The sequence below is a fragment of the Lissotriton vulgaris genome, chromosome 10 (assembly GCF_964263255.1).
Source record: "Lissotriton vulgaris chromosome 10, aLisVul1.2, whole genome shotgun sequence".
NCBI lineage: Eukaryota > Metazoa > Chordata > Amphibia > Caudata > Salamandridae > Lissotriton > Lissotriton vulgaris.
The window spans coordinates 602,608,160-602,634,821 of NC_141698.1; the positions used below are offsets into that span (position 1 = coordinate 602,608,160).

Sequence of the window (26,662 nt, forward strand, 5' to 3'; positions counted from 1 at the left end):
TTTCTGCCATCGTGGTGTCAGTTACCTGGCATTCGTCAGGACCTAGGACCTAGGCCCACCCTGACCTGAGGACGTGAAAGTGAAAAAGTGTAAAAAATGGTTGGTTGCTCAATTTAATTTTGAGAAACCAGTTTGCACCTATAGATAGAAATGACAATTACAAATATAAAGAGAAAAGACAAGACAAACAGTTAATTACTATATTGCGCAATTTGTTTGTTACAGGTATACCATGCTCTTCACGACGTGCTCTTGTGCTCAGAGTGAAACAATCACCTGATATCTAACCTGTACTCATTATGTTATGAGTGGTGATGTAACTGGCCCTCACAGCTAATGAGCACAATATGGGTGATCAATATAGTACTATAACACCTGCACGCCAACTAGGTCATTTGGCGGTATAGCGTGTGTTTGGTAGACCATCAAGATGCCCGAATGGCCTGTGAGCCTCTGTGGCATGGCAAGGAATCCCCAAAACACATGCGAATAGTTAAAGGTTAAAAATGCAACTAAAAGTCTCACGTTTGATGTGAGTAATCCTCACACCATGGGTCTCGGGAGGGCGGTGGTGGCGAAATTGGCATACCCTGCAAAGGAGGAAGAAAAGGGGGGATTTTTAGTATAAAGTATAGGGCTTGCTGGTAGCAATGGTTACTGAGCTGTGTATCCGTTGAAGAACTCACGCCTGCGTCGCCAGGCACCCACTTGATACCTGCGTGTCACCCTCTGTTAGCGGACCACGAGGATAACTAATTAGTAGAAATGTTTGAGGTGCACTAGTATTAATAGTGTATGGAACTGTCCTAAGCACATCCGTCCGTATATACAGCATCAGTGCAGTGCTTAGTTTGAGCCCGTAGTTACTGATGGGGGGAAACCAGCCCTCTTTTTTCAGGACCTGCACTTATTGTTCCTTATCATAGAGCAAGAGAGGGAAAAGCAAATAAAGGGGAAAGAAGAAGAAAGAGAAAGATGGAAACATTCACAAAGTAAGAAAGCAGGAACCTGCAAGAGTGAGATAAAGAGGTAGAGGATGTCTGGTAGTAGATTAAAGAGCCATGAGGTGGATTCCAGACTACACAGCCTTGGTAATTTGGGTGCTGACGTGCTATGGCGCCAGCTGTGGGTGTCTAAGCAGTGCTTCGGGCACCAGCACTCATTCTTTTACACATGTAACAATGCACCAGTGACATTGATATGATATATGTCATACTCTTTGCTCTTACTCTTGTTTTTTTTTTTTAAGACTTGTCCTATGTGCAAATTAGTCTCACAGTAAGCGGAGCATACCAAAGGCGGTGTGTGTACATTTACACTCAGTATTACCAACTATAAAAGGGCAGGTCGTGAGAGGCTCTGAGTGCCTGCACTTATTTCATTTGCTAGGGAGAGTCTCAACAGAAATCCAGTTCTACCAATGCCAAATTACCTCCGCCTCTCAATAGGAAGGAGAACCACTCAGATACCACTGAGTAGTCAGTGCTTAGTTTGTGACTGTAGTTGCAGGTGGCGGCCACTGGGACGTACTTTTCTTCAGGAGATTCTGACTTAGAGTAAGGAAGAGAAAGGCAGATACGGGGGTAGAAAGAAGAGAAAGACAAGAATACAGTGAAAAGGGAGAATTAATCAATGAAACATTTCCTGAAGGAGTGCGGTACAGATACAGGATGTTTAGAGTAATGGAGGAAAGAAGCAAAATGTGGTATTCAAGGCTAGTAGCCTTGGTATTCAGCAGTGCTATGAGCAGCTTCTATGAACAACTTTGAACCTTGCACTTATTTGTTTACGAATTACAAACTGTGAGTACTTGCACTGCTAACTATTCCTTTCAAGCACTGTTACCAACCATCTAAAGTTAAGCTATTTTATCTTTGCAGTTGATCGTATTGTGGGATTGGATCAAATGGCAAAAATGACCGAGAGTTCCCTACCCAGTGCTTCAAAAACCAAAAAGGGCATGTTCCGTACTGTTGGGCAGCTATACAAGGAACAACTCACCAAGCTCATGACTACCCTCAGAAATACAAGTCCAAACTTTGTCCGCTGCATTATTCCAAATCACGAGAAGCGGGTAATTCAAACAAAAATATACAAAACCTTTAAAGCCTCCAAGACAAGCACATCCAGATGAACAAACTTTCTTTCTTCGTGTGCTAAGAGTTTGGGTGCTTATGTTGTGAAATCATAAACATCACCCTGACTTACTTTGTAGGCCATTATCGTACTCTGTACAATGGCACACGATTTATTGTACCTAATTCACTCACAATTTCAACTTTTCTCCACAGTCTGGAAAGCTGGATGCTAATTTAGTACTGGAGCAGTTGAGGTGCAATGGTGTCTTGGAAGGCATCCGTATCTGCCGGCAAGGATTTCCCAACAGAATTATGTTTCAAGAATTCCGTCAACGGTAAGAAAAATTATGCAGTTTTGAATATGTATTTATTTTGTACTTTACTCATTACACAGCCTGATTCAGCCATTCCTGTTCCACAGTGAAAAAGCTTATGATGTAGAAGTGACCTTCAGAAACATTGTGCTAGTCCTAGTAATTTCTCATTTGGTCATTGGTAAACCATCCTTATTAACATCTCTGACAACCACTTGGCAACGTGACACAGCATTCTGCAAGCTGTTGCTCAATTTATCAAAGTGTATTACCACACCACCCCCACCCTTGCAGATCTACATTGGTCCCTCCTAAAATCCCCCGTCACATTTATCACTTCTTGTGTGAACTACAAGACAAGAACAACCACCACACCACCCAACAGGACCGACAAATATCAAAAGCACTGAAAAACACTAAGACAAAGGCAAAACAGCAGTTAGAATCATTACATTTCTGTATTGGAACTCAAAAAAGTAAGGACAGAACCAGAGACAAGCCTACTCCATCCACCTCTTATTCAATTCAGAATTCAGCTGGAAATGTCTCTTTTTAAGAAGCCTTAAATCCATATTGGAATGGAAACTCTGTGTACCTATGAACTTGGGATGATGTACATGAATGTTAACCAGGCCAGTCTCTCTGTACTATGTTCTTAACTAATGTAGCTCTATCAAGAGTTATCATGGATATCATGGCTTGAGCTATTATGCTCATAGTTGTCTGCCGTTGTTTATGAAGCCCCTGGTTCCTCACCTATTCGGAAAGTGCTTAATTCAGTGTGATAGTTCTTCAGGTTAGGGGCCGGTCTATGAAGAGTGGAAATAGAGGGAAATTAGAAATTATGGAAAAGATTAAGGAACACCTATTTAAACATCTCTTGCCCACTCTCCAAACATCCCTAGTTGGTATCATTGCTTGAGAAACTGGAAATTATTCAATCGGCAAACTGCAGAAGGTTAGTGACCTCTGGACTCTTCCAGCTGGGGATTTACCCAGGACGTAATACACGATTGGCTCTACTTTTGGTGACAGAAGACCTGAGAAGGCTAGGGTAAGGTGAGAGTGTCAGAATAGTGATGCTAAATGACCTATCCATTGATTCCCACACCATCCACCAGTCTATCTTTCTTTCCAAATTGGTTGAAGACCAGTTCATTGGTATCATAATGGACTGCCTGAAATCATTTTTAGGAGTAAGTCTGTAGTTTACTTTCGCGTAGCTCTGAACCTTGACGTCCATACTTTCAACATTCATATTCAACATCTACATGCTACCCAGGCAACACAGCTCCATTGTAACAGTGTCCAGTTCCCTATGTATGTGGATGACACCAAGCTGACTGCTGGATAACTGTTATCAACTACCTTGATGGATTGTCTATCGATTGTACAGTGGGGAATGTCAACCTGCTAAAACAGAGCTCCTAGCCCAAGATGCTCCCTGGCCATTTGTCCAGGCATGATTCCCCCCATCAGTACCTCCGAGAATGTATGCAAACTAGGTATGTTCATTTATACTGTTCTACCATAGGATACCGCAGTCACAAAGGTCTCCATCTTCTGCTTTCTGTAAATACAATTTTTAGTGCAGGCCAGAATTTACCAAGACAGTACTATCTACCTGGTTACCACCCTTATACTTTTGAACAGGCTACACTACTGCATGGCTACTCAAAGGGCTTTCAACTTTGATTGTGTCAGTCCTAGACATTGCTTGCTCCTTATAGCTTGTAGTATGGAATAGAGTATTATTTAAGTCTGTGGTCATTACCCACAGGGTGATTTATTAATCTGCTCCTGACTCTAAAGCAGCTCAATACAGATAACAAAGACCCAACATCAGTTGTTTTCTGTCCACACTCAGCTTCTTGAATTCCCCAAAGTGCTTTTTTTGGTAGACACCAAGGTATGGAATACTCTTCTCTTGACCTTGCACATAGAGGTTTGTGTGTTCAGATTTAGAAAGGGAAGAACATCTGCCTTTTTAGCCAGTGAGTATTGTTTTCTTGTGTGTTTTTTTAGATTTCTTGAATGTTAGCCTTCGTTTTGTTGTCCTAAATACCTGAGACTCTTGCACATCCTAGTTACACAAATACAATTAATACAACACATCATAAATAACTTGTAGTGCTTCACTGCTCACAATTACAAAACATATATAAATTTATAGAAGACAATGGAGCAACTTTAATGTAGGATATAAGTGAAGCATAACATGACACTTCAGACTATAAATCAGGTCCTTCTACGTATCAGCGAGAGTCCGTGGAATACAGATTGCTTCCCAAATACCCCTAAAGGTTCCCATTACAAACAGTATTGCAAGTCTAATTTAATGGCTGGATGGTATAATTCAGATGCCTATTCAAGTGCACATGCTGCTCTGGCTAATGGAGATGCTTCTGAACGTCATAGTGACCTCTGAACCCGGAAGTATTCAACATTTCCCCTCATCATGAACGGTACCTTTCTCTGGCTTTCAGTTAGTTGTTCTATCCTTCTCATTTTACTTGTGGCTTAGTGCTGGCCGATTTGCACTGTCATGTATTAATGTCCCCTTTTGTATTGGCCCAGGGGAGTAGGGAAATTACATCAGACATAGATACATTTTAGTAATTAAAGAAATCTTTGATGGGAGGGCGGTTCGCTAGAGGACAGATGAAGACTCTCAAAGAAAAGGAGCTAATGTAGATAGGAATTGATTGGTGGGATATTGTTGCCTGTATCCTACTAATTTTACTCTATTTTACTTTTATATTCTACAATTTAGTATGGCCCACAATTCCTTGTAAGTTTCTTCTGTAAACACTGATTATAGTAAGTAAAATATTGTATATAGTAATAAAAGATTTTGGCCTATTGTATTACAATTTTTCAGTATGCAGATATTTAATTATATAAACATATATTTTCGAAAGTGGCATTAAATGTCTATGGACAGACATGAGAAGAGGCCTTTAAACAGGTGGACACAGTGATATCAGGAAAGAGTTAGGCACTAAAATTAGGGAGAATATCCTGCAGCACACCTCATTCTACTTCATTTTTGCTTTCAGGTATGAAATCCTTGCTGCTGGTCATATTCCTAAAGGATTTATGGATGGGAAACAGGCTTGTGTCCTCATGGTAAGTCCACACTTTCATCACAAAGGAAAGAGATATGGGGTCAGAGATTTCTCGTATTAATATTTTACTTTGGAAAAAAGATATAGGGCGTTTTTTTGAGTTTGGGGGACAGGGTTACGCCGTCACAAAAGTGACGGAAATCCTCCCTGCCGTATTACAATTCTATTATATCCTATGGAGCTTGTAATACAGCAGTCGAGATATCTTTGACGTTTGTGACAGAGTATCCTGTCCGCCAAGTTCGTAATCAGGCCCATAGTTTTTTCATCAAGCCTTCAGTTTGGTGATAGATTCTGGACTTACATTTTGGACTTTATACATTTTTACATAGTTTCTGGGCAGTTGTTTGGAAGAGGCTGGCCCAAAACCTACTAATTCTACAAATGTATCGCTTGGTTATGAGTTTCCATGGTCCGATAAAATCGGACAAAGAGGTATTTTGGATTTATGAGGTGCAAACAATACTGTCTATCCAAAATTTCGTCCTCAAAATGGAGTAAAATGTGCGGATTTTGCAGCTTACTGCATCAAAATCTGCATTTCTTGGCACTTTACAGATCTTTTTCACTCTTTGAATTCCAGTATCATTGATACCGGATGCGATCAACATTGCACCACTTAAACTCATCCCTTTGTGATTGCAATTTATTGGGCCACTCATAAAACACTCTTATTGTCATAAGTCCTTCTTGCCCTTGAAGCAATGTGAGGCAATGATTGAGGCTCTACAGGTGAAAAAAGCTCACATGGGGAATTTAGTGAAATTGGGGAAAACCAATAATGATCACTAGTATGAAAGTCTCAGTTGATTTCCTAAAAAGCTCCTGTTCTCCACACACTCAGTGCCTCATTTACAGTTTCGTGGACAGATGTGACAGAGTTTCCTGTCCACCACACTCTCGTTCCGCCTGACCCATTATAAGTTAAGTGGGCTGTCAGCTTTCCATCAGTGGTATCCACGTTGGCTTCGCAGATAGAGAGCTTGCTCTGATGGCATGACGGAGAGCTAGCTGTCAGAATAGGGGCATTGTATGTGGATATTATGGCTGTCAGAGTAGGGGCATTACACTGCCACCCCGTTAAGGGCTGACTGCCTGATGCCTTTTGCTTTCTGCCTGTCACTGTCAGTGAAAACATGGTGGTGAACAGAAAAGTTAAAATAATGACCCAGAAAAAAATCACCATGAATGTGGAGGTCAATAGTTAATTTTTCTTTAAAAAACTAACTCCCACAGTGAGTTTGGGAAAAGAAAACATTTGGTGGACAGCCATTAAAAACCGATGGCAGCCATACCCTAATCTTTTGGTACCTCAGCAAAGTTAGAGATCTCTGCTAGACGTGGCTGGTGCTTATCTCTAAATATGGTGATCCTCTATCAATGTGGGTGGTGGACATAATGTCCTCCGCCATTATGATGGACAGAGTTAATTCCACTAGACCCTAAATCAGGCCCTTGGTAGTAAACATGTGATCATTATTTTATGATGGTAATAGCAACAAGGCAAACCAGTGTCCCATGATCTTGTTATTTTGGGATAAATATGTGGTAAATGTTGGATTCTTTTAATAGAAGATATAGTATCATGTTTGCACAATTGTTGCATATAACTGGGAAGTCTTCTTTTTTGAGTTTGATGTTTCAGACCTATGATAAAAAGAGAGAAAAACCTATTGAGAGCTGGGAATGTGAGTGAAACTGATTAATACATACATGTAAAGTAATTAGAGACATTGGACATTTACAGAAAAATAAGTGCTTTCTTTGATACAAAGACATGTTTGAGATCTCTTCACATGTGTTACTCTGTTGATTTATGCATAGTGCTGCTGATTCATAACCTGGGGACGAATATATGATCAAATCCCGCATTATTTTTCTCTGTGAGGAATCACAACACGGTCGTTATCATGACCGCGTTGTGATTCCGCATACCATTACTCCGCAAGTCATAACAACGACTTGCGGAGGGGGGTGGCGCTGGAAGTTGGAATAGTATGATTTACTATTCTAACTCCAGTCTGTGCGGACACTAGGGAACGTGTTGGATTTTGAATCCAACAACCCCCCCCCCCCCTCCTCCGCAAGTTGTTGTTCCGACTTGCGGAGTAATGATATGCGGAATCACAACACGGTCATGATAACGACTGCGTAGTGATTCCCCAAGGAGATAAAGTTTTGTTGTAAACGTTGTTTACCCCTGGGGACACCATATACTGAACGCCATAACTACATATGGAAACCATGAAACTACAATTATCTGGGTTTAATCAGAATGGTAAATAAATCACTTAATAGAATGGTGTAAAAGAGAAAGAAATGGATGATCATTATAAAAATTATTTTCTTTTATGTTAATGCTGGCTGCAAATGATCTTAGTGATAGGTTTAAAAAATGAACAATCATTTGTTATTGTGAATAATATGAAATTGATTGATCATTTTTTTATATAGTGCAAACTAGACCCGAAGGTATCAAAGCACTTTACATGAGCTCAGTTGTATTACAGGCGGACACATTCATTTTTTGTTAGGCAGGGAAGGATTAAGTGATTTACCCAGAATCACAAGATGTCGAGTGTCTCCCTGCTCAGACTCAAACTCGGTTCCTCAGCTTCGAGGTCGACCGCCTTAGCCGTTAGGCCACAACCTCTCATTGATTTTAAATGTTTATGTTGTAGATGGGTTAATTGTTCCTTCCTGCCATTGCAATTGGGTTACTGCTTTCTTCCTGCGATTGAAATTGCCACTAACTTCTTATTATCAGATTCAAGTTAATAAGCATGTATAACATGTTCCCAAACTAATGAGAATTGTAGGTGATATATCTACTATGTAAAATACCAGCTTTAAGTTGCGTTAGCCTGAATCCAAAGCTGTTGAAATGGGCTTTTATGAATAACATGTTATTTATTTTTCTTAAATATCCTTTAAAACATCCCATAGATGCAGCTATGTCATGCTTACCCATAAGGGCTTTATATAATCCAATATATACAGTCTTACAGATACAGGCAAAATGTACAACTGTTTATTACGGTCCTATAGTGATGAGGACAATGACCTGATCTCAAAATGACTATCTTCTTTATTCCTTCTTAGATAAAAGCTCTAGATCTTGATCCTAACTTGTACAGAGTTGGGCAGAGCAAGGTATTCTTTAGAACAGGTGTGCTGGCTCATCTTGAAGAGGAGCGAGACCTGAAGATCACAGATGTCATTATTGCTTTCCAGGCTGTGGCCAGAGCTTACCTTGCAAGAAAGTAAGTGTGTTTTGTTAATTCAAATGACTAATACATGAGAACCATCATATTTATTCATGTATTAATTTTTGCAACACAGCATTCCTGTTTTGAAATCTGAATTTGTGACCGAGGGTTGGCGTCCTTGGTATTGAACATTTAAACCTGTAGTTTTATTTAGGAAGTTCTAGATAATCGCAATTAGTTTCACAGGAGCAATTTTAAGTGTTTTATGGCCCAGGTTCACATCACGTTGACTTCACCCTAAGCATGTGTAAGAAGTTCATGATTGTTACTCTCATAGCAAATGCTGCCGCAGGTTTCATCATGCTGTGGAGGTGACCTGCAAATAGTTTTGGCAAAATCCTCCAGCACTGTAGATGTGAATCTGGAGGCACACAGAGGAGTTGCATGTTATTGCCTTACCTGAGACACAACATCCAGCAAGCAAATCCATCTTGCTGCTGAGACAGACTGTCTAGGGCTCACATCATTTTCTGGTGGTTAGGGGGGCCAATTGAGAAATGGGAAATTAAACATCATACTTATATATTAATAGGCAAACCATAATTAGTCATAGTTAATGCATGGTCCACTATGGTTGACCAATATTTAGCCTTGTTCTTGACTGTACATAGGATCATGGGACCTCTCAGTGTAAGCTACACATTATGTGGAGCAGGCCTTGAATGTGGCAGTCAAAACTGAAGACTACAAAGATTGTATTAAAGGACTAAAAATTATAATAATTTACTACTACTACTAACAATAATAATAATAATGATAACAATAGTTTAAAAAGCCATTTATGTGTTTTGGTGTAGAGATGGCAGTGTTTGTGCCTGGCATGTTTAACAATGCAAATTTCTTTTCAGGGCCTTTGCAAAGAGGCAACAGCAGCTAACGGCAATGAAAGTGATCCAGAGGAACTGTGCAGCATACCTGAAGCTGAGGAACTGGCAATGGTGGAGATTGTTCACTAAGGTAAGTCACACCTAAATTCTCATTTCTAAGAATAGAATCCATGCTTTAAAGAAATTCTGTTAATAGATTAATGTTGTGAACTGAAATAACATTTTCGGAAAGGCTTTAGTTTTTAGCACGTATGTCACTGAAGTACCAGTAGAGTTGAATGGTAATCTTCAGGCGTAAGGCTAGTTTCGGACTCTTCCACCATCTGTTCAGGTCTAGGTGTGGCAACTCCACTGTGAAAACATAGCCCCTTCTTAATATTCTCCTGTTATAAGTAGTATGGCCCACTTGGTAATTAATTTCTTTGCAACCCACAAGAATGTCCTGTAGAAATAATAAGGTGATAAAGTGACAGAGACAAGGAAAGTCATGTAACTCAGGAGGTGCACCCACCAGCTCCCCAGGTCAAAGAAGCTCAAAGTCTTCATTCCCGTTGTTGAGGACCTCCTGCCCAATTTAGAAATTCACACCTTACTGGGAGGGACCTCAAAGCCTACATTGGAGGTAGCACTTCAGAGTGTCCACTTTCCATTTAGGGAAATACAGAACAGGCCTCATGTTATTTTGGGGCAAGTCAGCATTTCTGTTTACACAAATATTCTCCCAAAGCTGGTGTTTGTTTGTGTAAAACAAACACCCTATGTCTATGATGAGTAGGGAGTTTTTCCCTTTTGTGTGGGAGCCATTCATGGATTTCCCTGCCCGGGACCTGCATGGTGATCCAAGGCACGGAAATCTAGTGACGTTTCCCCACCCTAAATAAAGTAAGTGGCTACCACTGTGCATGGCAGCCCAGGGTCAAGGGTTTCCACTGACAGAGCCAGCTAAGGTTCTACTGATGGAAACCCTGCACTTATCCCAGCTCTAAATGAGTCAGGCAGAACACGAGTTTGGCTGACAGGACACCCACTTCACCAAATTCTAAATTATCCCAAGGTGTGAATATTTATAAAGGGGAGCAGTGATTGGGTGGAAACTTTGTAACATTTTAACTGGGACTATGGGCTATTGGGACAGAGAAAAAGTATGTTCTGTGGTAGTGATAGCAGAGTAGCTGAGGAAGGTAGAACAAACGCCCAGACCTAATATGAGTGAAGTAAAATTCATTAGACCAATAATGGTGGCATCAACCCTTAGTAGCTCCTACCCATAAATAAATAATAACTCTCAACAGTTTCCTTATTTGATGCAGAAAGTTGACATTTCCCAATCTTAGGATACACAAAATCTGGCTGCAAATAACTGGAGTTTGTTTTAACTTAATGAAAGATTTAATGGTAGCGATAAAAAAAGTATGTAAAAGGAAAATAAATGCACAGAATAAAATTGGATAAGAATCCCCCCCAAAAATACGAGATCATTCTCTCAGTGGGCCAGTCCCTGATGGTGTCATAGGTCAAATAAGTACCAGCATTCATTGGAGAGAACAGCATATATCCACTGAGTGGTCAGTGAGTGGAATGAAAACATGAATAACACGTTTATATATTCCGTTGTAGGTGAAGCCGCTGCTCCAAGTCACCCGTCAAGAGGAAGAACTCCAGGCCAAGGAGGATGAGCTTAAAGCGATTGCAGAAAGACAACAAAAAGCAGATAATGAATTAAAGGAACTGCAACAAAAACACTCTCAGGTATGAATAGCATTTGAGCATGAATCAATCTAAAGGAAAGTGTTACTTGTACAAATGGCAGAACAGTATGTCTGACCTGGGACTGAATAAAAAGCAGTGGATGAGGGTAGTGGATGGCGAGGTTGTGGACCAGAAAGATCTCCAGCATATATGAGAGCAAGAGCAATAATAAGATGGGTTATTAATCGGAGATAATATGATGAATGAATATTTAACAAGATATTATCAAAAAGACTAACATCCCAAACTGACATTCATCTATCGCTCACCTTGAATGAACAAGTTCCATGCAGTATTTATCAGGCATGAAATCTGTTCTATGTACTTGGAAATTCATCTCAAAGTAACAAGAGTGGGATACAATATACAATAGGCCCAAATCCCAAAAATAAAATAAAATACAAGTAAATGTGGAGATTTACCTCTCTGCCTGATCGTATTTGGGTTTTTTCCAATTCACAAACATTTCCTCTTGTACTACTGGAAAGGTGTACAAGGCACATATTTTCATGTGCACTACTAGGAATGCCGTGTGGCCAATCCAGTGAGCTCCTAGACTCAAGTATGGCGGGAGGCAGGTTAAGGAGCCCACTGTGCAAATGCATATTTTTTTACATTCAACCCAATTTGGAGTCACCTTGTTCTGCCTTACAGAAGATGAGACATGGAACCATGGCCAAAACATGGTCTCTTATTATGCTCATTCTGTACACTTCATTGGCTCCCTATTTCTCAATAAATAATTGTAAAGCTTCTCTGTTTTGTGTTTATTTGGTGCTATGAATTCAACTTCTGTCTGATTATTTACCTGTGGTTCTTTGGGAAAGACTTGGATTATAGTAGTAGTTTTCTCGTGTTCATAACTGATTGTTTGGTGTATTTAGCTCGCAGAAGAGAAGAATCTTCTTCAAGAACAGCTACAGGCTGAAACAGAGCTCTATGCTGAAGCTGAAGAACTCAGGATACGTCTCAGTGCTAAGAAACAAGAGCTGGAAGAGATCCTTCATGAAATGGAGGTCAGGATTGAAGAAGAGGAAGAGCGCAACCTACAAATACAGGGAGAGAAGAAAAAGATGCTGCAGCAAATGCAGGTGGGGAAGTAACTTCAGGTAGTGTTTACATTTAGAATTTTCTGCTGAATGCATTTACTATGTTCCAGAGACCATGAACTTGTAAAATGCTAGTATTTTGGTCAATATGATCATAAGGCAGCTACAAAGACTCTTTCTGTCCCACGATAGCATCTCTGAAGAGGTGCAGAATAATAACAACTAGAATAATTATTTTTAACTGAAATATATCCTATCTACAGTTGATAAGATGATGTAGCAATTACAGAGGAGTCAAATGGATCTGGGATAAGATGGAAGTGCATCAGACCTGAACTGCCGGACACTGGTGGAGTGACTCCAGTTCAGGGGGGACTGAAACTGCATCGTTGGGGACTACAAACTGGTGTGAGAGGCGCAGACGGAGGAGGTAGCCACAATCAAAGACAGACAGTAACGAGACCCCACCATGATAGGAAACTGCTGATGGGGGAAGAAGAACCCCCTACTGCTGAACCCTACTACGGCTTAGGGGACCTGATTTTGACGCTTTTGATGAAAGGAGGGCTTGAGTGGCCCCAACTCTTCTCATCAGGCATTAATAAAAAAAACTCTTGAGACCCTGCACACTGAGACACCTGCTGAGGCCTTATTGCACCCACACACAAACACCTGCTGCTCTGACCCAGGGGGAGGAGGAACTCCTGCAGCCGCTTGGCAGCTCTGGCACAGCGAGGTGGACAAGTCTGGCCACAGAGGCACAGCAGACTCGCTGCCCCAAGAGGCCTTCAGATGGGGATGCTTGTGAAACACAGAGTCTCTCTCCGTGCTGGCCACCCCTGGTCTCACACCATTGCAGAGTCGCAGAGGACCATAATCGACCACAACTCACCAGCTCACTCCATACCTGCTGCCCTAAATTAGCAGTGACCCTTTGGGTCTCATTAGACCGGGAAGATGAGTCCCAGGAAACACAACCAGACATGGTGAGACCCCTTTCTGTTAACCTCGTCAGCCAGATCTCCCACTTTGGAACACGTTATTGAGGACCGCTGTCAGGCCCTCTGAGAGGCAGTATCCTATGGAGACAGCACTAGCACCTCGGAGAGGGAGAAGGGCCTGCATATCTTCTAATCAGTTGGTGGATGACATAATGTAGCAGAGAAGACCGCGGACTAAAATACGTTTTATTTTGAACCTTACAAACTGTCCAGCACCGGAGAATCCACACAATGTCTGAGGACTATGGACTCATGGACCCTCAGCGCATAGATGTCAAGGGAGGGACCCCACCTAAACCACCACTACCAAGCCTCGCATAGATCAGTCACCCTCACACATCGCTGCCTTTTGTCGCTCGATGCTTAAGTCTACTTGGTTTGCGCTGTCATTAGTAGCAGGCCCTATGAGTTGCTGATTTTGTTTGTTCCCTTGTTCACCCAGTTTATCACCCAGCGATTCAACCAGATAGGCACGCAATAACCACATGACAGAGGATGGGTTGCTACACTACCGCTGCAGGGAAGGGCAGTATACACTGGTTGATGGCCGACAAAATGTTTTGCGTGTCCTTATAGGGACCATAAATGCTCTGAACAGAGACCAGGAGGAATTCTGAACCACGGTTTCAGGGATACTGGGACACAGAACTGGGATGTCATGGATTCTGGGTGGGAACTACAACTGCACACTTAACTTACAGCTAGATCGATCCCATCCTCCCCTCCCTCCCTCCCATCGACACACCCAATAGGAGCACTTTCTAGGGTGGGTTTGTCAGTAGGCACTCGCTGTTATCTGGAGAATCCTTCATCCCCACTTATTCTATTCTACCCCACTTGACCTCTACATCTGCATACTATGCTCCACCTCCATTCTAGACATGGTACCCTATATAGGGCGCATCATCTCAGACCATGATGCTCCACTCCCACCAGTGTCTACTTGGCACCTGTCCTGAGAGACACTAGAAAACCCAGCTTTTCGCGAATCCAAGGCATCACACACTAGACACTACTTCGAGGTGAACCGTGCCACGGCATCCACAAGGCGCTTTAGCGGGACACCTTTAAGGCAGTCATGAGGGGGTTCTGCATGCAGGAAGTAGCAGGGGTCCATAAAGTTCTCGAGAGAGGGATTGGGAAGCTGAACTACTCATACCCCTCTTGAAAAAACAGTGACTCAGGACAACCTCCAAGGACCCCAAGCTGGCAGAGGCTAGAAGATTAGGGAGCTACCCCATCTCTCCTGGAATCCCTCCTGGTGTCTCTTCTCAAACCCAACAGGGATCCAACCCAACTATCATCATACCAAGCGATCCCCATCCTCAACGTTGACTATAAGAACGTAGGGAAAATTTTGGCGGACAGATAGGTCCCAATATTACCCAAGCGAATTCACTCAGACCAAAATGCTTTTGTTCTGGGGACTAGTAGATCTCAGAACATCCGACAAATGTTTAATTTAATGGAACTAGCCCCCTGGCAGTTCCCACATGCAGCCTGCCTGATACTAGTTTTTGACACACTCACATGGGATCATCTATTCCAGGTGTTGGTTAGGCAGGGGGTGGATAAATGCATCCTAGCCTACACAAAGCTATTATACATTTGCCCCACCTCCAGAACCCACCTAGACCAACTTATCTCGCCTCCCTTCTCTGTGGGTAGGAGCACCAGAGAGAGCTTCCCCCTTGCCCTACCTATTGTTTGCAATAGCCATGGAGCCATTTGCCACTTGGCTTCGCCTGGAGGGAAGAGACTGGGGGATCCTCTTAGATGATGCAACCCATGCTGTGTCCCTATACATCCCTATAAACAGACGATCTGCTCCTCCATCTTGACTACATCCATTCAGACCTCCCCCATCCACACTACCCTTCAAGCATTTGCACAGGTAGTAATCCTTCAGGTCAACTGGCCCAAGTCATACCTGTATTAATTCAGATGCAACAAAACTGCAATCGAGGTGCAACTCAGAGGCATCCTGTTGAATTGGAGAAGTGACATGGCTCATTACCTTGGAAGTTATCTCTATAATTCCCCAGCCGATCTGGATGTAAGCTCAAGAGAGCCCTTTCTGCCCTTAAACCTCAAGTGCTGTTCTGGAAAAATCTACCCTTAGCTACACCTGGTAAAATAGCCCTAGTCAAAAGCATAATGCTACCTACACTGCTCTACTACTTTGTAAATGTTCTTGTTGCCCCCATCATGCTTTTTCCAAGACTTCAACACCTTGTTAGGAGACCCATCTGGGGAGACAAGCCCATGGAATTGTTCAAGGCGTACTACTTAGCAGCACAACCACATTGGGTATCAGGATGGCTAGCGGGACAGCTGACGGCAGAGACATTCATCGGGTCTGGTTCCCTTGTGTTGTCTTCGCTCCAAAGCTTCCTGCTCCCCAAAGTTACACCCCAGCCCACATGGTCCCTACAAGTCACAATTGTCCACAAATGCTTTGCCAGGGTTTATCCCCTCACACGCATGTTCCGCCATATGCCCCAGCACTCCCATTGCATGGCTTGCCACGTCTTCCCGGCTCCTGTTCTGCTGACTTGGGGAGCTGGCATGAGCAATCCCTAACCACAGTGGGGGACCTCTTTACTGATGGCCACCTCCTCACCTTCGACCAACTAGTCTCTAACCGTGCTCTTCCGAACTGACAATTTCTTATTTACAGAGAGCTGCATAACACATGTCAGGCTCTCTGTTCCCAATGACATGTAGAACCCCACGCACACTCAGTACCACACATGCTGCTACACATGGGGACAGGATGTCATCTGGTAACGTGGTTATATAAGGTCGTACAGGAGCACACCAGCCTCCAACTGACAGCTTTGAGAGGCAAATGGAACAACAAGATAGGAAGGGCATTACATGACAAAGAGTGGGAACAGTCTTAGGTATTCCCTCAACAAGTTTCTAGAAATGCCAGGTTCAAAAGTATACAATTCTATATCTTACACAGGCCTTCCTGACGCCAGAACAGCTCAACCAATACTTTACCCATGCACACCTCAGCAGTCCCTCGTGCCAGCTGGTTTACGAGGATTTGCTGCATATGTTGTGGTTCTGACCAGCCTTATCCACATACTGGCATTCCATTCACACCATGCTACAGAAGGTCACTGAACTTACAGACCTTAACAGGTGGGAGGCTAGTGCACTTGGCATCTTCAAACGCAGGGGGCGGCACAAGGTGAGAACATGCTTCCCTGGTTTGGCCCTTTTGCTAGCTAATAGAGCCCTCACCCTGCAGTGGAGGGCGGCACATGCCGCAATGGAGGTGGTGTGGTATTAAGCGATGTGGAAATGAGAGAAGGCCGAAGGAGAGGTGCTGCATTACAAAGAGATCCAACACCTTCATAAGCAACCTATTTCCACCGCCTTTGATGTCTTCCTCGGTCAATTGGAGAGTCTCACCCGTAGTGATGACCTACCCCTGGGAACACAACCAAGAGATAAACATTATGCGCATACCACCTGGCACTCCCACTGGAAAAGACAACACTAGTTGCCACGCACTGCCCCAGGGGATTCCATCTGCATACATCTACACCTTAGAGACTTCCCCTCCTGAAACCTCACCATTCACTACTGCAGACCAGAGAAGGTGGATGCTGGCTCAACCCACCACCCCACTTGTGATGCAGGCCACGGCCCAGCAGGCGCTCCATCCTGACTCTCCAACATATCCCCCTCATACTTTGCCCCACCCACAACTGAGTTGGAATTGCCATTTCCCTTTCCCAGTTCAGGGGTCCCGCCACAGTTGGTCGGCACCACATACAAGGTGGGTTGATTTATCACCTAATTTATGGCCCAATGGTTGCCCCATTGTTTAGAGAACCAATTGTATACTGACTCAAAATAAGGCGTTGAATTTTTGCCTTACATTTTAATATGAAAAACCCCAATATAAACAGTTTTCATTAAAAAAATGATGGAATTAGTCAAGATCATTGTCCACAGCCCCTACTTCTTTGAACCATCTCCGTTATTCCAGAATGTTTAAGGTTTCTTCGAAAACGTTCACTGTTCTGAGAGTACCATTCTTCTATATTTATTTTATAAAATTCACTGTAGAGTGCTGACATAGTCTACACTTGCTTCTTCTTAGATCTGGTGCCTTGAAAAATTAGGGCGGCCACAATTTGTACGTAATAAATAACCCAGGGTAAGAGTAGGTCAGACATAACTGGACTCGAGGACAGGCTTTGAAGTGATTTATTTGTTATTATTATTTAAGGCTTCTCTCCTTTATAGTCCCTCTCTTTGATAAACACAAAGTATACTCTTGTGCAGGTTGAGGGGTATCTTCCTCCGTTGACAGGCTTTCTCTAATTGACGCCATCCGGGTCGGGAGATGTAAACCATAGGACATAAGAAAAAGAAAAGATAAACTCTTCTGAGTTGTCTGTTAAATCACTTGTGCCACAGTCACTTTTTTAACCTGTGTTTTAGCAGTTCAGGCCGCTCAGTGTTCCTCATACAAGTGCCAGCGACTCAGTGGGACAGTGCTCGGGAGTAGGAGCTCTGGAATTTCGCTCGAGGAGACCTCTCACTTTACAGATGTTTTCCACCTGTGACCAACCCCTTAAGGCGTGCCCAAATTGTGGACTCCAAGACTTGCCTTATGTCAGGGCTCAATTGACGATCAGCGGCAGGCTGATCCACAGCGTTCATATCCACCGAGGTCTCTTGCTTCTGTGCGCTTTTTCTCCAGTCCACATCAGCTTCTTGTGCGATCCTCGCTGGCTCTCTCTTGCTGGTCGGCGTCCCCTCCTGGCCTCACTGTCTTTGTGTTGATGTCTTCAGTGTTATGTTCCTCTCCCCTTACCGTTTGTTGTAGTATAATCTCGGCGGCCATATTGGAATTCTTGCGCCCCACACCAGGGCTTATGTCGCACCCAGTTTAGGAGAATTACTAATAACGTCTGATGGAATGTAAAGTATTATCATGTCAATTGTTAAAAATGAATGGTGTTAAAAAAGGAGCACCAAGCACAATACACATCCGGAGAGCTCCACCACTTAAATTCCAAGAAAGCCTTACTTGAATAGTCAGGCTTATAGAGATTTTTGAAGCAGTAGAAGAACTGGAATTACAATGATGCATACCAGGTAAAGTTACAAGAGTCACAACGTCCTGTCTCAGAATCTTTCAGTTTGTAGGCATAAGCAAAAAGCAGATGAAAGCCATGAAAACATCTTTGCAGATTTTACTTCCTTTCAATTCTAATGTAGGTTTTATAATTTTTACAACACCTTAGCTTCTCTTGGTACTAGAATATTATTGTGTTGTATAAGCGGTTATTCTCCTCATTATCTACTAGTGTCAATACATCTTAGATTTAATAAATTGCGAGATCACTTTAAGAAAGATGGTTCTCTTATTTTTCAAAGAATTTGACATGCCATAATAGAGCTTCCAATTTTTCTAACCATTACCCCCCTATTTTGGAAAAGAAAATTTGTAGAGTTATTCAAGATTATCCAGTCGATTGCTTCTGGATTAAAATGTCTTTTTTGCCTTTACCTTTTTTAGATCATTGATTTAAACGCTTTCCTGGTTGTTTTCAGAAGTTTTAATTCATTCCCTTTATTCTGTTCTTGGGTCATTTTAATAGACCTATGGAACCTCTGTTGATCCTTCTGCCCTTTGATTAGTGAAGAATGATGCATTTCTGTGTCCCTTTTAGCTGTCTGAATTGTCCTACAAACGTGTATTCCTTAATCTTTATGACCTGTATAACTGTGTTCAGATCCTTTACTCTAAAGTTCCAGTTATTTTACTGGGTAGATACCTTATTGGGAGCCAATGTCCAATCCATGTTCCTGCTCTGCAGTGTGGTTGCTTGTGGGCTTTGTGCTTCCGTGTTCCCCCTGAACAGGGTTGAGATCTCGAGGAACTCAGAATGCATTGAATATGAACTCAACTGATCGCATCTGTTCGAATTTTCAAATGTATTCCGTTAAATGGCTTTTTTATGACAAAATAATACTGTATCTCTAGCAAATTGCATCGATTTAACATTTTATCTAAATGTTACTTGTATGTGCTTACCCTCTGTTTTTTTGTTTATCTTGAATTTAGGACAACATTAATTGATAGGGGATTGCAGTTATGGCTCCTTGGCATTAATTTGGTTGTGTAAAATACTATATTTCAACTGCACCTATGTTTTTTTATTTCTAAGTTCATTTCAATTTAGGAGGACTGTTCACAGAACAGATAATGCGCATTTATTTGAGCACTAGTGTAAAATCCATATGGTGAGTTCAGTCGCCTCAAGGTGCTTGCTTTCTGTCTAGTAGTGCAGCCAACATGTATACATGTTATAAAAAATTGCAGACTAAGTAACAGTGTAAGTTGCATTAGATGTACAGTAATAAACAAGATGCTTGTTTAAATGTGGGGATGTTAAAAAGTTGCCTTTTTAAAGTTTTGTTTAGAAACGGAGAGTTTTTGACATAAACGGCTGGCATTATGTCTGAAGGCATTGTATGATGTATGATGATAGCGTGCAATGGACAGGAGACAAGGCGTATCTTTGAGATCTTGTTTCAGACAGTATTGCAGGATCACAAGTATACGAGGGTAGGTCTGGCCTTCTCTTTGCGCTTATATTCGTAGATAGGTGTTTTTCTGAAGAGGCAGTTGTGTAAGAGGCAACAGACTTTGAACTTGAATGTATATTTAAAAGGCCGCAACACCTAGTAGCCTCATGTGCTGAGCAAGGTAACTGTGACTACCTAGCATAGTTGTAAGAGAAGACATAAGGCGTTCATTTTAATTGACTGCTTAGTAGCAGCTGTGGCAGAAACAGAGCATTCATTTCTGGGGGCAAATCCCAGGAAAAAGGCCTAGAATTATGTAATGTCAGCCAGAAATTAGTATGTTAACACTGAGCTCCCCCCTCCATAGAGAACCTATAAGGGATACCTCATGCACCTCTGATAAGACTGCATCACAGAATTACCAACACCACCAATATATGTAATGCAAGATATGGGGATTACCAGACTACAATCACTTGTAAAATGGAGGCCTATGTCTGCACCCATAACCGATTGCGATTGTTCAGTGGCCTCTGATTGTCATTGTCCGCTTATACAATCTTTTTCCTTTCTAAAAGGATCTCGAGGAACAACTTGAAGAAGAAGAAGCTGCAAGGCAGAAATTACAACTGGAGAAGGTAACAGCAGAGGCTAAAATAAAGAAAATGGAGGATGATATACTGGTAATGGATGATCAGAACAACAAGCTGGTAAAGGTGAGAACCTCTGTTTTTTTCTTTTGGGGGCTCTTCCTAAGGGGATAAACAATTGTGTCAGAAAATGAACATTTTAAAGACAACATGGTATTGTAGAAGCTGTATTACTATTCCTCAAAACAAGTATTGTCAATAGGAATGTAAGAAACCTCTCAAATGACTAGAAACACAAAGCTAATGAAACCCCCCGGCAGCTGATATAATTGCTGAACAAACTTTAATACTAACTGTATTTACAGTCCATATAACTGTCAAATGTTGCGTTAAATTAGTATTAGTAATTAAATTCTCCAACATGATCCATTTACATAAAACAGTGTGTAGGGTCAGTTGCTGCAATTGACCCTGTACACTTTTTTATGCAACTGAGTTGCACAAAGGAATTTTGGTGTTACAAAAACTGCAGTTTCCAAAATCACCGACTTATTGACCACAAAATCAGAAGTCGCAATGAACTACAGATACGCTTTGAGTCAAAAGTGCCTTTGACTACTCATTTGCAAAGAGTGGGAAGTAGTAAAGAGGAGTTCTCCATTTCTTTGCGATTTGGGAAGATATGTATCAATTGCTTGTGACCTCAGTTATAGGTGCACATCTTTGAATTGATACTAATAACCAATTGGGGTGATAGCCAATGCCCTCCACACCCCACATCTCCCATGAGGCAGCTTCTACTTTGTGAATTTGGGTGAAGCAGTTGTTGTTCCACACAACAACTGAACTCTCCCCGATGTCATCCCCTGCACGTATACAAACTTTCACATGTAAGGAATGTAAAAGGTGGGGTGAAGGTCTGCTGTCAATCACAGGCCTCCTTCCCTGCCTTTGCAGGAGTGTGCAGGTGTTCACAAATTAACGAGTGAGGAGGTTTTGTGATCTACTGTAAATGTGCGTTTTGCAGGGGGACTGATTAGTATCACAAAAAGAAGCCCAATTCGCAAACTTATTGATATGAAAAAACAATAACTGTTTTGCGACCTGTGCTTAGTAAATCTGCCTTAGCTACCTCTATGGTGCTGAAATAATCAGCTGTGTTATAATTACATGCCATTTAACAAACTACCAAGTGCATTTTGAAATATGTAGTTTTCCACTTTGGGAGTGAAGTTGCAATAATACTTTTACTCAAAAATCTAACAGATGTAGAGAGGGAAAATAAACTAAAAAGATACATTTATGGAATAAAGCATACAGAGTCCAAATGAATGATATCCATGTGAACCAAGGTTGTTGCGCCTAAAGCCTGAGGATGCTATTTGCTTCCAGCTCCACTCTTTCTAGCTCTATTCTGATAATCATCCGCTTTATGTCAGGGGAAGTAGGTTATGTTAGTATACCATCCTCCCCAGCAAAAATGCGAATGGTTGGGATGTGGGTCGATAAGGTGGAAGCTGGGAGCTGTGATAAACACTTTCAGCCCACCTCAACTGACCCCACCTGCCAGACCTCAGCAGAGGATACAGATTACAGATTGAAACTCTATTCAGAGGTTCTCATTTGTGACTTACTTCAGTAGTGTCATCAGGTCACATATGGATTCTCCAAGCTTGTATCTGTGAGCTATCGTACCAGGATATCGTGATCAGAATATCGTCTAACATAAACATTGTGTTCTAAATATACTTTACAAACCTATAGCCCTAATGGAGTTAACAACAGACAAGCTATACTCACTGGGACAATGTTTTTGTAAACACTATTTAAGCTGCCATATTTATGTGAGAAGATATTTCCAGGGATATTCTGACATACATCTGTCAGTGATTCTCGAGGACCCTGGACGTGGATGGAAGAGAGATTCCATATCCCACCAGAAAAGAGAGGTTGGTCCTTATTTACAAGACAATAAAAAATAGCACTGTTCTCATGCCCTCCCTCCAAAAATATTAGGAAGTAAGCCTATCCTCAGGGCACCGGAGGGGTAAGATTATTGTCATAAATTAGCTCATCTTTTTCTCCTTAATGTAGTTTTTGGAATAATGCAGTGTTTTTCCCTCCAGTTTCCTTTTACATTTTCACTACGTCCAGCGCACTGGTGTCTAACACTGTATTTGCTTTGTTTCACAAAACATGCCTATGAGGCGTGGACAGCAGAAAAAATGCTTTGCAAACATTCAGGTGGACCTTTAGCTTGCATCCATTGTGCACTAAATATTATCAGGGTTAGGGTATCTAATCTAATTGTTTTTTCTTCTCGGACCGACAAGCTGAAAAATCTGACCAAATATTTTTAAATTATGAATCAGGAAAGGAAACTCCTTGAAGATCGAGTGAGTGATCTAACAACAAATCTTACAGAAGAGGAAGAAAAAGCAAAGAACCTCACAAAACTGAAAAATAAGCATGAATCCATGATATCAGAACTGGAAGGTACACATTCTCATATCTACTTTACATCAGTGCTTGTAGTAGGAGGTGAAATTGACAGATGAGATTTTAGTTAAGGGCTTTATGGGTGCTGAATGAGTAATTTTTACAGCCACAGAGTTCTTTTATCCCCCTGCCCACAACACTTCCTATCTATCATATAGAAAAAGATCATAGTTTAGAATAGTTGTTTGAGGAGTCAATTTGAACAATGGTATTACAAAATTACACTTCAAAATGTCTTGACTCAGAAAAAGACATTCCTTCACTCTAATGATAAAGTATAATCACTTTGTGTACTAAGAAAAATTCAATTAGTGATTATGAAGGAGTTCAGACATATAGCGAGTGCAGGGTTGTGAAATGTTGCAATCTAGCTAGTGCAGAGAGTTGTTCACCATAAAGCTTGATCTCTAACTACTTGTTTTATTCCAAGATGTGGCCTTTGAGGAGATATGGCTGGTACAGAGAGGTGACAGGTTTAGGGACATGATAAGTGCGGAGGAATGTAGAAACCTCTGAGCAGACATCTAGAGATACACTAGTATTCTGGAAATATCACGGTGAGAATTATTATGAATATAGCGATGGTGAGAATTTAGCACTCAAAGATTAGATGAACACGTAGATGCATGAACCAAAAATATTGGCAAGATGGGGAGGATAAAGAAGTATGCTTTTTGAAAATGTGTGGTGTGCAGTGATGCAATGCAAAGATGGCGTTTGTGTTAATGTGTGGTGGCGAGTGTGGAGAAATATGCAGGTACTGTAAAGGAGGTATTGTGAAGGAGAGGCGTTGTGCCTGGGGGTATTTGCAAAGTCTAAAAATATTGCAGGAGTAGTGAGGTGGCAGCAAATGTTTGACGGTACAAGGTCAACAAGGTCAATGTTGTTATCAGCTTGGGACAAGATTGACACACATCCAGGCTCATTGCACCCTTCCATTGTTTTAAAGTGTTATGTTTCTAGCCCAGAGATGTGCTGTGCTCACCTGTATTTTGTGAATAAGGGTACCCGAGAAGAAATGTAAGCAAACTGTAAAACTTCACATATCTTTTATTTAAATATCTAGCTTTACAAACGTAACATTGCGGAAACCACCTTAAGACAGGCGGTTTCCGCAATGATTCTAGCAAGATTGGACTACGGCAACTCGCTTTATCTAGGATTACCCCAAAAACTCCTGGACAAACTTTAGATGGTGATGAATGATGCCGCCAGGCTCATTCATAAGAAACCCAGGAGCACGCATGTGTCCCCACTTATGCGCGAGCTACATTGGCTCCCAGTAAGGCAGAGGGTGCTTTTCAAAGGGTTATGTATTGCACACAAATCTCTCTATGGTAAGGCGCCAAGATACATTAAGACCCGCCTGATTCCATACAAACCGGGTAGGGTGCTAAGATCTGCGGAGGCAACCCTTCTCACACAACCACGTTTCAGATTGGCGACAGTGGGTGGTCGTGCCATCTCGAATACCCTCCCAGCAGTCTGGAATAGTCTATCGGCGGATTTGCGTAAGGAACCTAATTTGCTGTCCTTTCGGAAGAGGTTGAAGACTGTTCTTTTCCAGAAGGCCTGGGGTGGGCTTTAATTTTCTGGGAAGGATCTTTTTCAGGATTTCTGCGGTGTTTACCGGACAAGCGCTTAGAGACCCCTGGGTTATAACGCGCTATATAAATCGAAATAAATAAATAAATAAATAAATTACAAAGCAGATATGACTAATTTCCCCAATGGATATCTCTTTCATTATAATCTTCTAGCTAACACACATTGCTTTGTTGTGTTCCTGGTATTTATGATTTTCTAAAGAGAGGGTTTTCTTTCAGTTCGCTTAAAGAAAGAAGAAAAGTCCCGGCAAGAACTTGAGAAAGTTAAGAGGAAGCTGGAAGGAGACTCCAGCGATCTCCATGAGCAAATTTCCGACCTGCAGGCCCAGATTGCTGAACTCAAGATACAACTTGCCAAAAAAGAGGAAGAGTTGCAGGCGGCTCTTACAAGGTATGGGTTTGTGTGGCCAAAGGGGATCATGGTCCTTTATCTTCTCTTTGGCTGTTATTTAACAACACCCTGCAGTTGTCTGGTAAATATCACCTTAGGGTTCTAAGCAGGCATGGTACAGAGTTTAAAAAAAAAATAATCTGACTTTTTTGATCTGACTGTGTAGGTTTGTAGTGTGATCAGTCTAGCAGAAGATTTATTTTCCTTCCAAGATGTACATGGAAATGAGGACTTTAACAGATGGTACATTTGAAAAGAGGCATTGACATGGTCAACAGAATCCAATAAGGTGATGCAGACTAATAGCTTGGATCACAACCAGCAAGGGGGCGCCAATAAAAGAAGCGTCTTTTCCTTTGTTTGGCACTACTATTATTATGATTAAACTTATTTTTGGGGACAGAAAGTGTAACGAAGACAACCCACAAAATCTCCTGTGTCCATTGTAGATGAGTAGCAGGAAATGATGGTGTAGAGACCCCAAGCCCACTGCTTTATTTGTAAAAAAAAAAAATGACAGGGACCTTGTCAGGAGGCCACTACTACTTGCATCATCCATTGTCCCTGCCAGCGCTGCCAATGATGGTACCTAATCAACTATTAATCCTCACACTCCTACAAGTGTGACAATTAAGACTATTCCAGGTCTCGAAAGCTGTAAGAATGACTTAGGCATAATTTTTAATGTTTTTTAAATAATAAACAACTGGTATTGTGCTCTATTCTAATTATGACAAACAGTGTCACCATGTTGCAGCTGTCATAAGTGCCAGTGTCTACAAATAAGTGTGGTTGTCGAGCACCAGAAACCACTGGCTTAAATTAAGCACTGCCCAAGGCAGGGGTAATCTGGTAAGGCCCAACAATTCTGGTGTGTGAAAAACATTACAACACCCGCACATGCTTGACCTGTAAAAGGTGTTTGCTTATGTACTTTACGGCAAAAAGAAAACATAAACCTGAAATAGTGAAGACTTAAATGTTAATAGATGTTACATTTGATTAAAAATACACCAGATGAAGATTTATCCATGGAAGTTCGTTGACAAAATTAATCTATAGTTACGTTCATATACATTCTTATACAATTATATTTTTAGTGCTGCATTTTTTAATTGAAAGGAGAAATAAATACCTATAAAAAATTATGAACCTTACGCCATATGTGTTCATACCTTGAGCATCACATTTCTGGTTTTAAAACACATTAGTTCTGCATCAAGGTAATTTTTTTAAAGATATTTTAATTCATTGTTAGATATTATCAATATACAATCAGTCATATGAAATTTGACGTTATGATGCCAGTCAATCTTTGAGTTAATTCAAATATAAATTTCATCTTAACAATGTGAAAGTACATATTTCGTCTTGTATCTAAATTTACTCCCAAATTCACAGAAAATATACAATTCTTTATTTAACGTTGCAGGCTTTATCCACTATACCTTTATATGTCTTTCACACTTGCCTTAAGAATGGCGTGGATCACTGCTGCACTTGTCCATTCAATGTACTGGGATAAAATAAAATTGAGAAAGAATAAGCCACAAGCGTTTATGGAAGTAAAAGAAAATAAGCTCAACAAAAGGATGT

At 41.5% G+C, this 26,662-nt stretch overlaps 1 protein-coding gene across 4 annotated transcripts in view; it reads left to right on the forward strand.

Moving 5' to 3' along the window:
• Nucleotides 1–26,662, forward strand: part of MYH11 (myosin heavy chain 11) — a 285,530-nt gene that overhangs the window by 196,067 nt on the left and 62,801 nt on the right. For all 4 annotated transcript variants that reach the window (XM_086941438.1, XM_086941439.1, XM_086941437.1 and 1 more), the window contains 10 exons: nucleotides 1,881–2,074; nucleotides 2,292–2,413; nucleotides 5,452–5,521; nucleotides 8,623–8,783; nucleotides 9,638–9,746; nucleotides 11,234–11,365; nucleotides 12,250–12,456; nucleotides 20,558–20,695; nucleotides 22,942–23,065; nucleotides 24,895–25,066. In XM_086941438.1, the coding sequence (XP_086797564.1) occupies nucleotides 1,881–2,074; nucleotides 2,292–2,413; nucleotides 5,452–5,521; nucleotides 8,623–8,783; nucleotides 9,638–9,746; nucleotides 11,234–11,365; nucleotides 12,250–12,456; nucleotides 20,558–20,695; nucleotides 22,942–23,065; nucleotides 24,895–25,066 (1,429 nt within the window). The remainder of the gene's footprint in view (nucleotides 1–1,880; nucleotides 2,075–2,291; nucleotides 2,414–5,451; nucleotides 5,522–8,622; nucleotides 8,784–9,637; nucleotides 9,747–11,233; nucleotides 11,366–12,249; nucleotides 12,457–20,557; nucleotides 20,696–22,941; nucleotides 23,066–24,894; nucleotides 25,067–26,662) is intronic.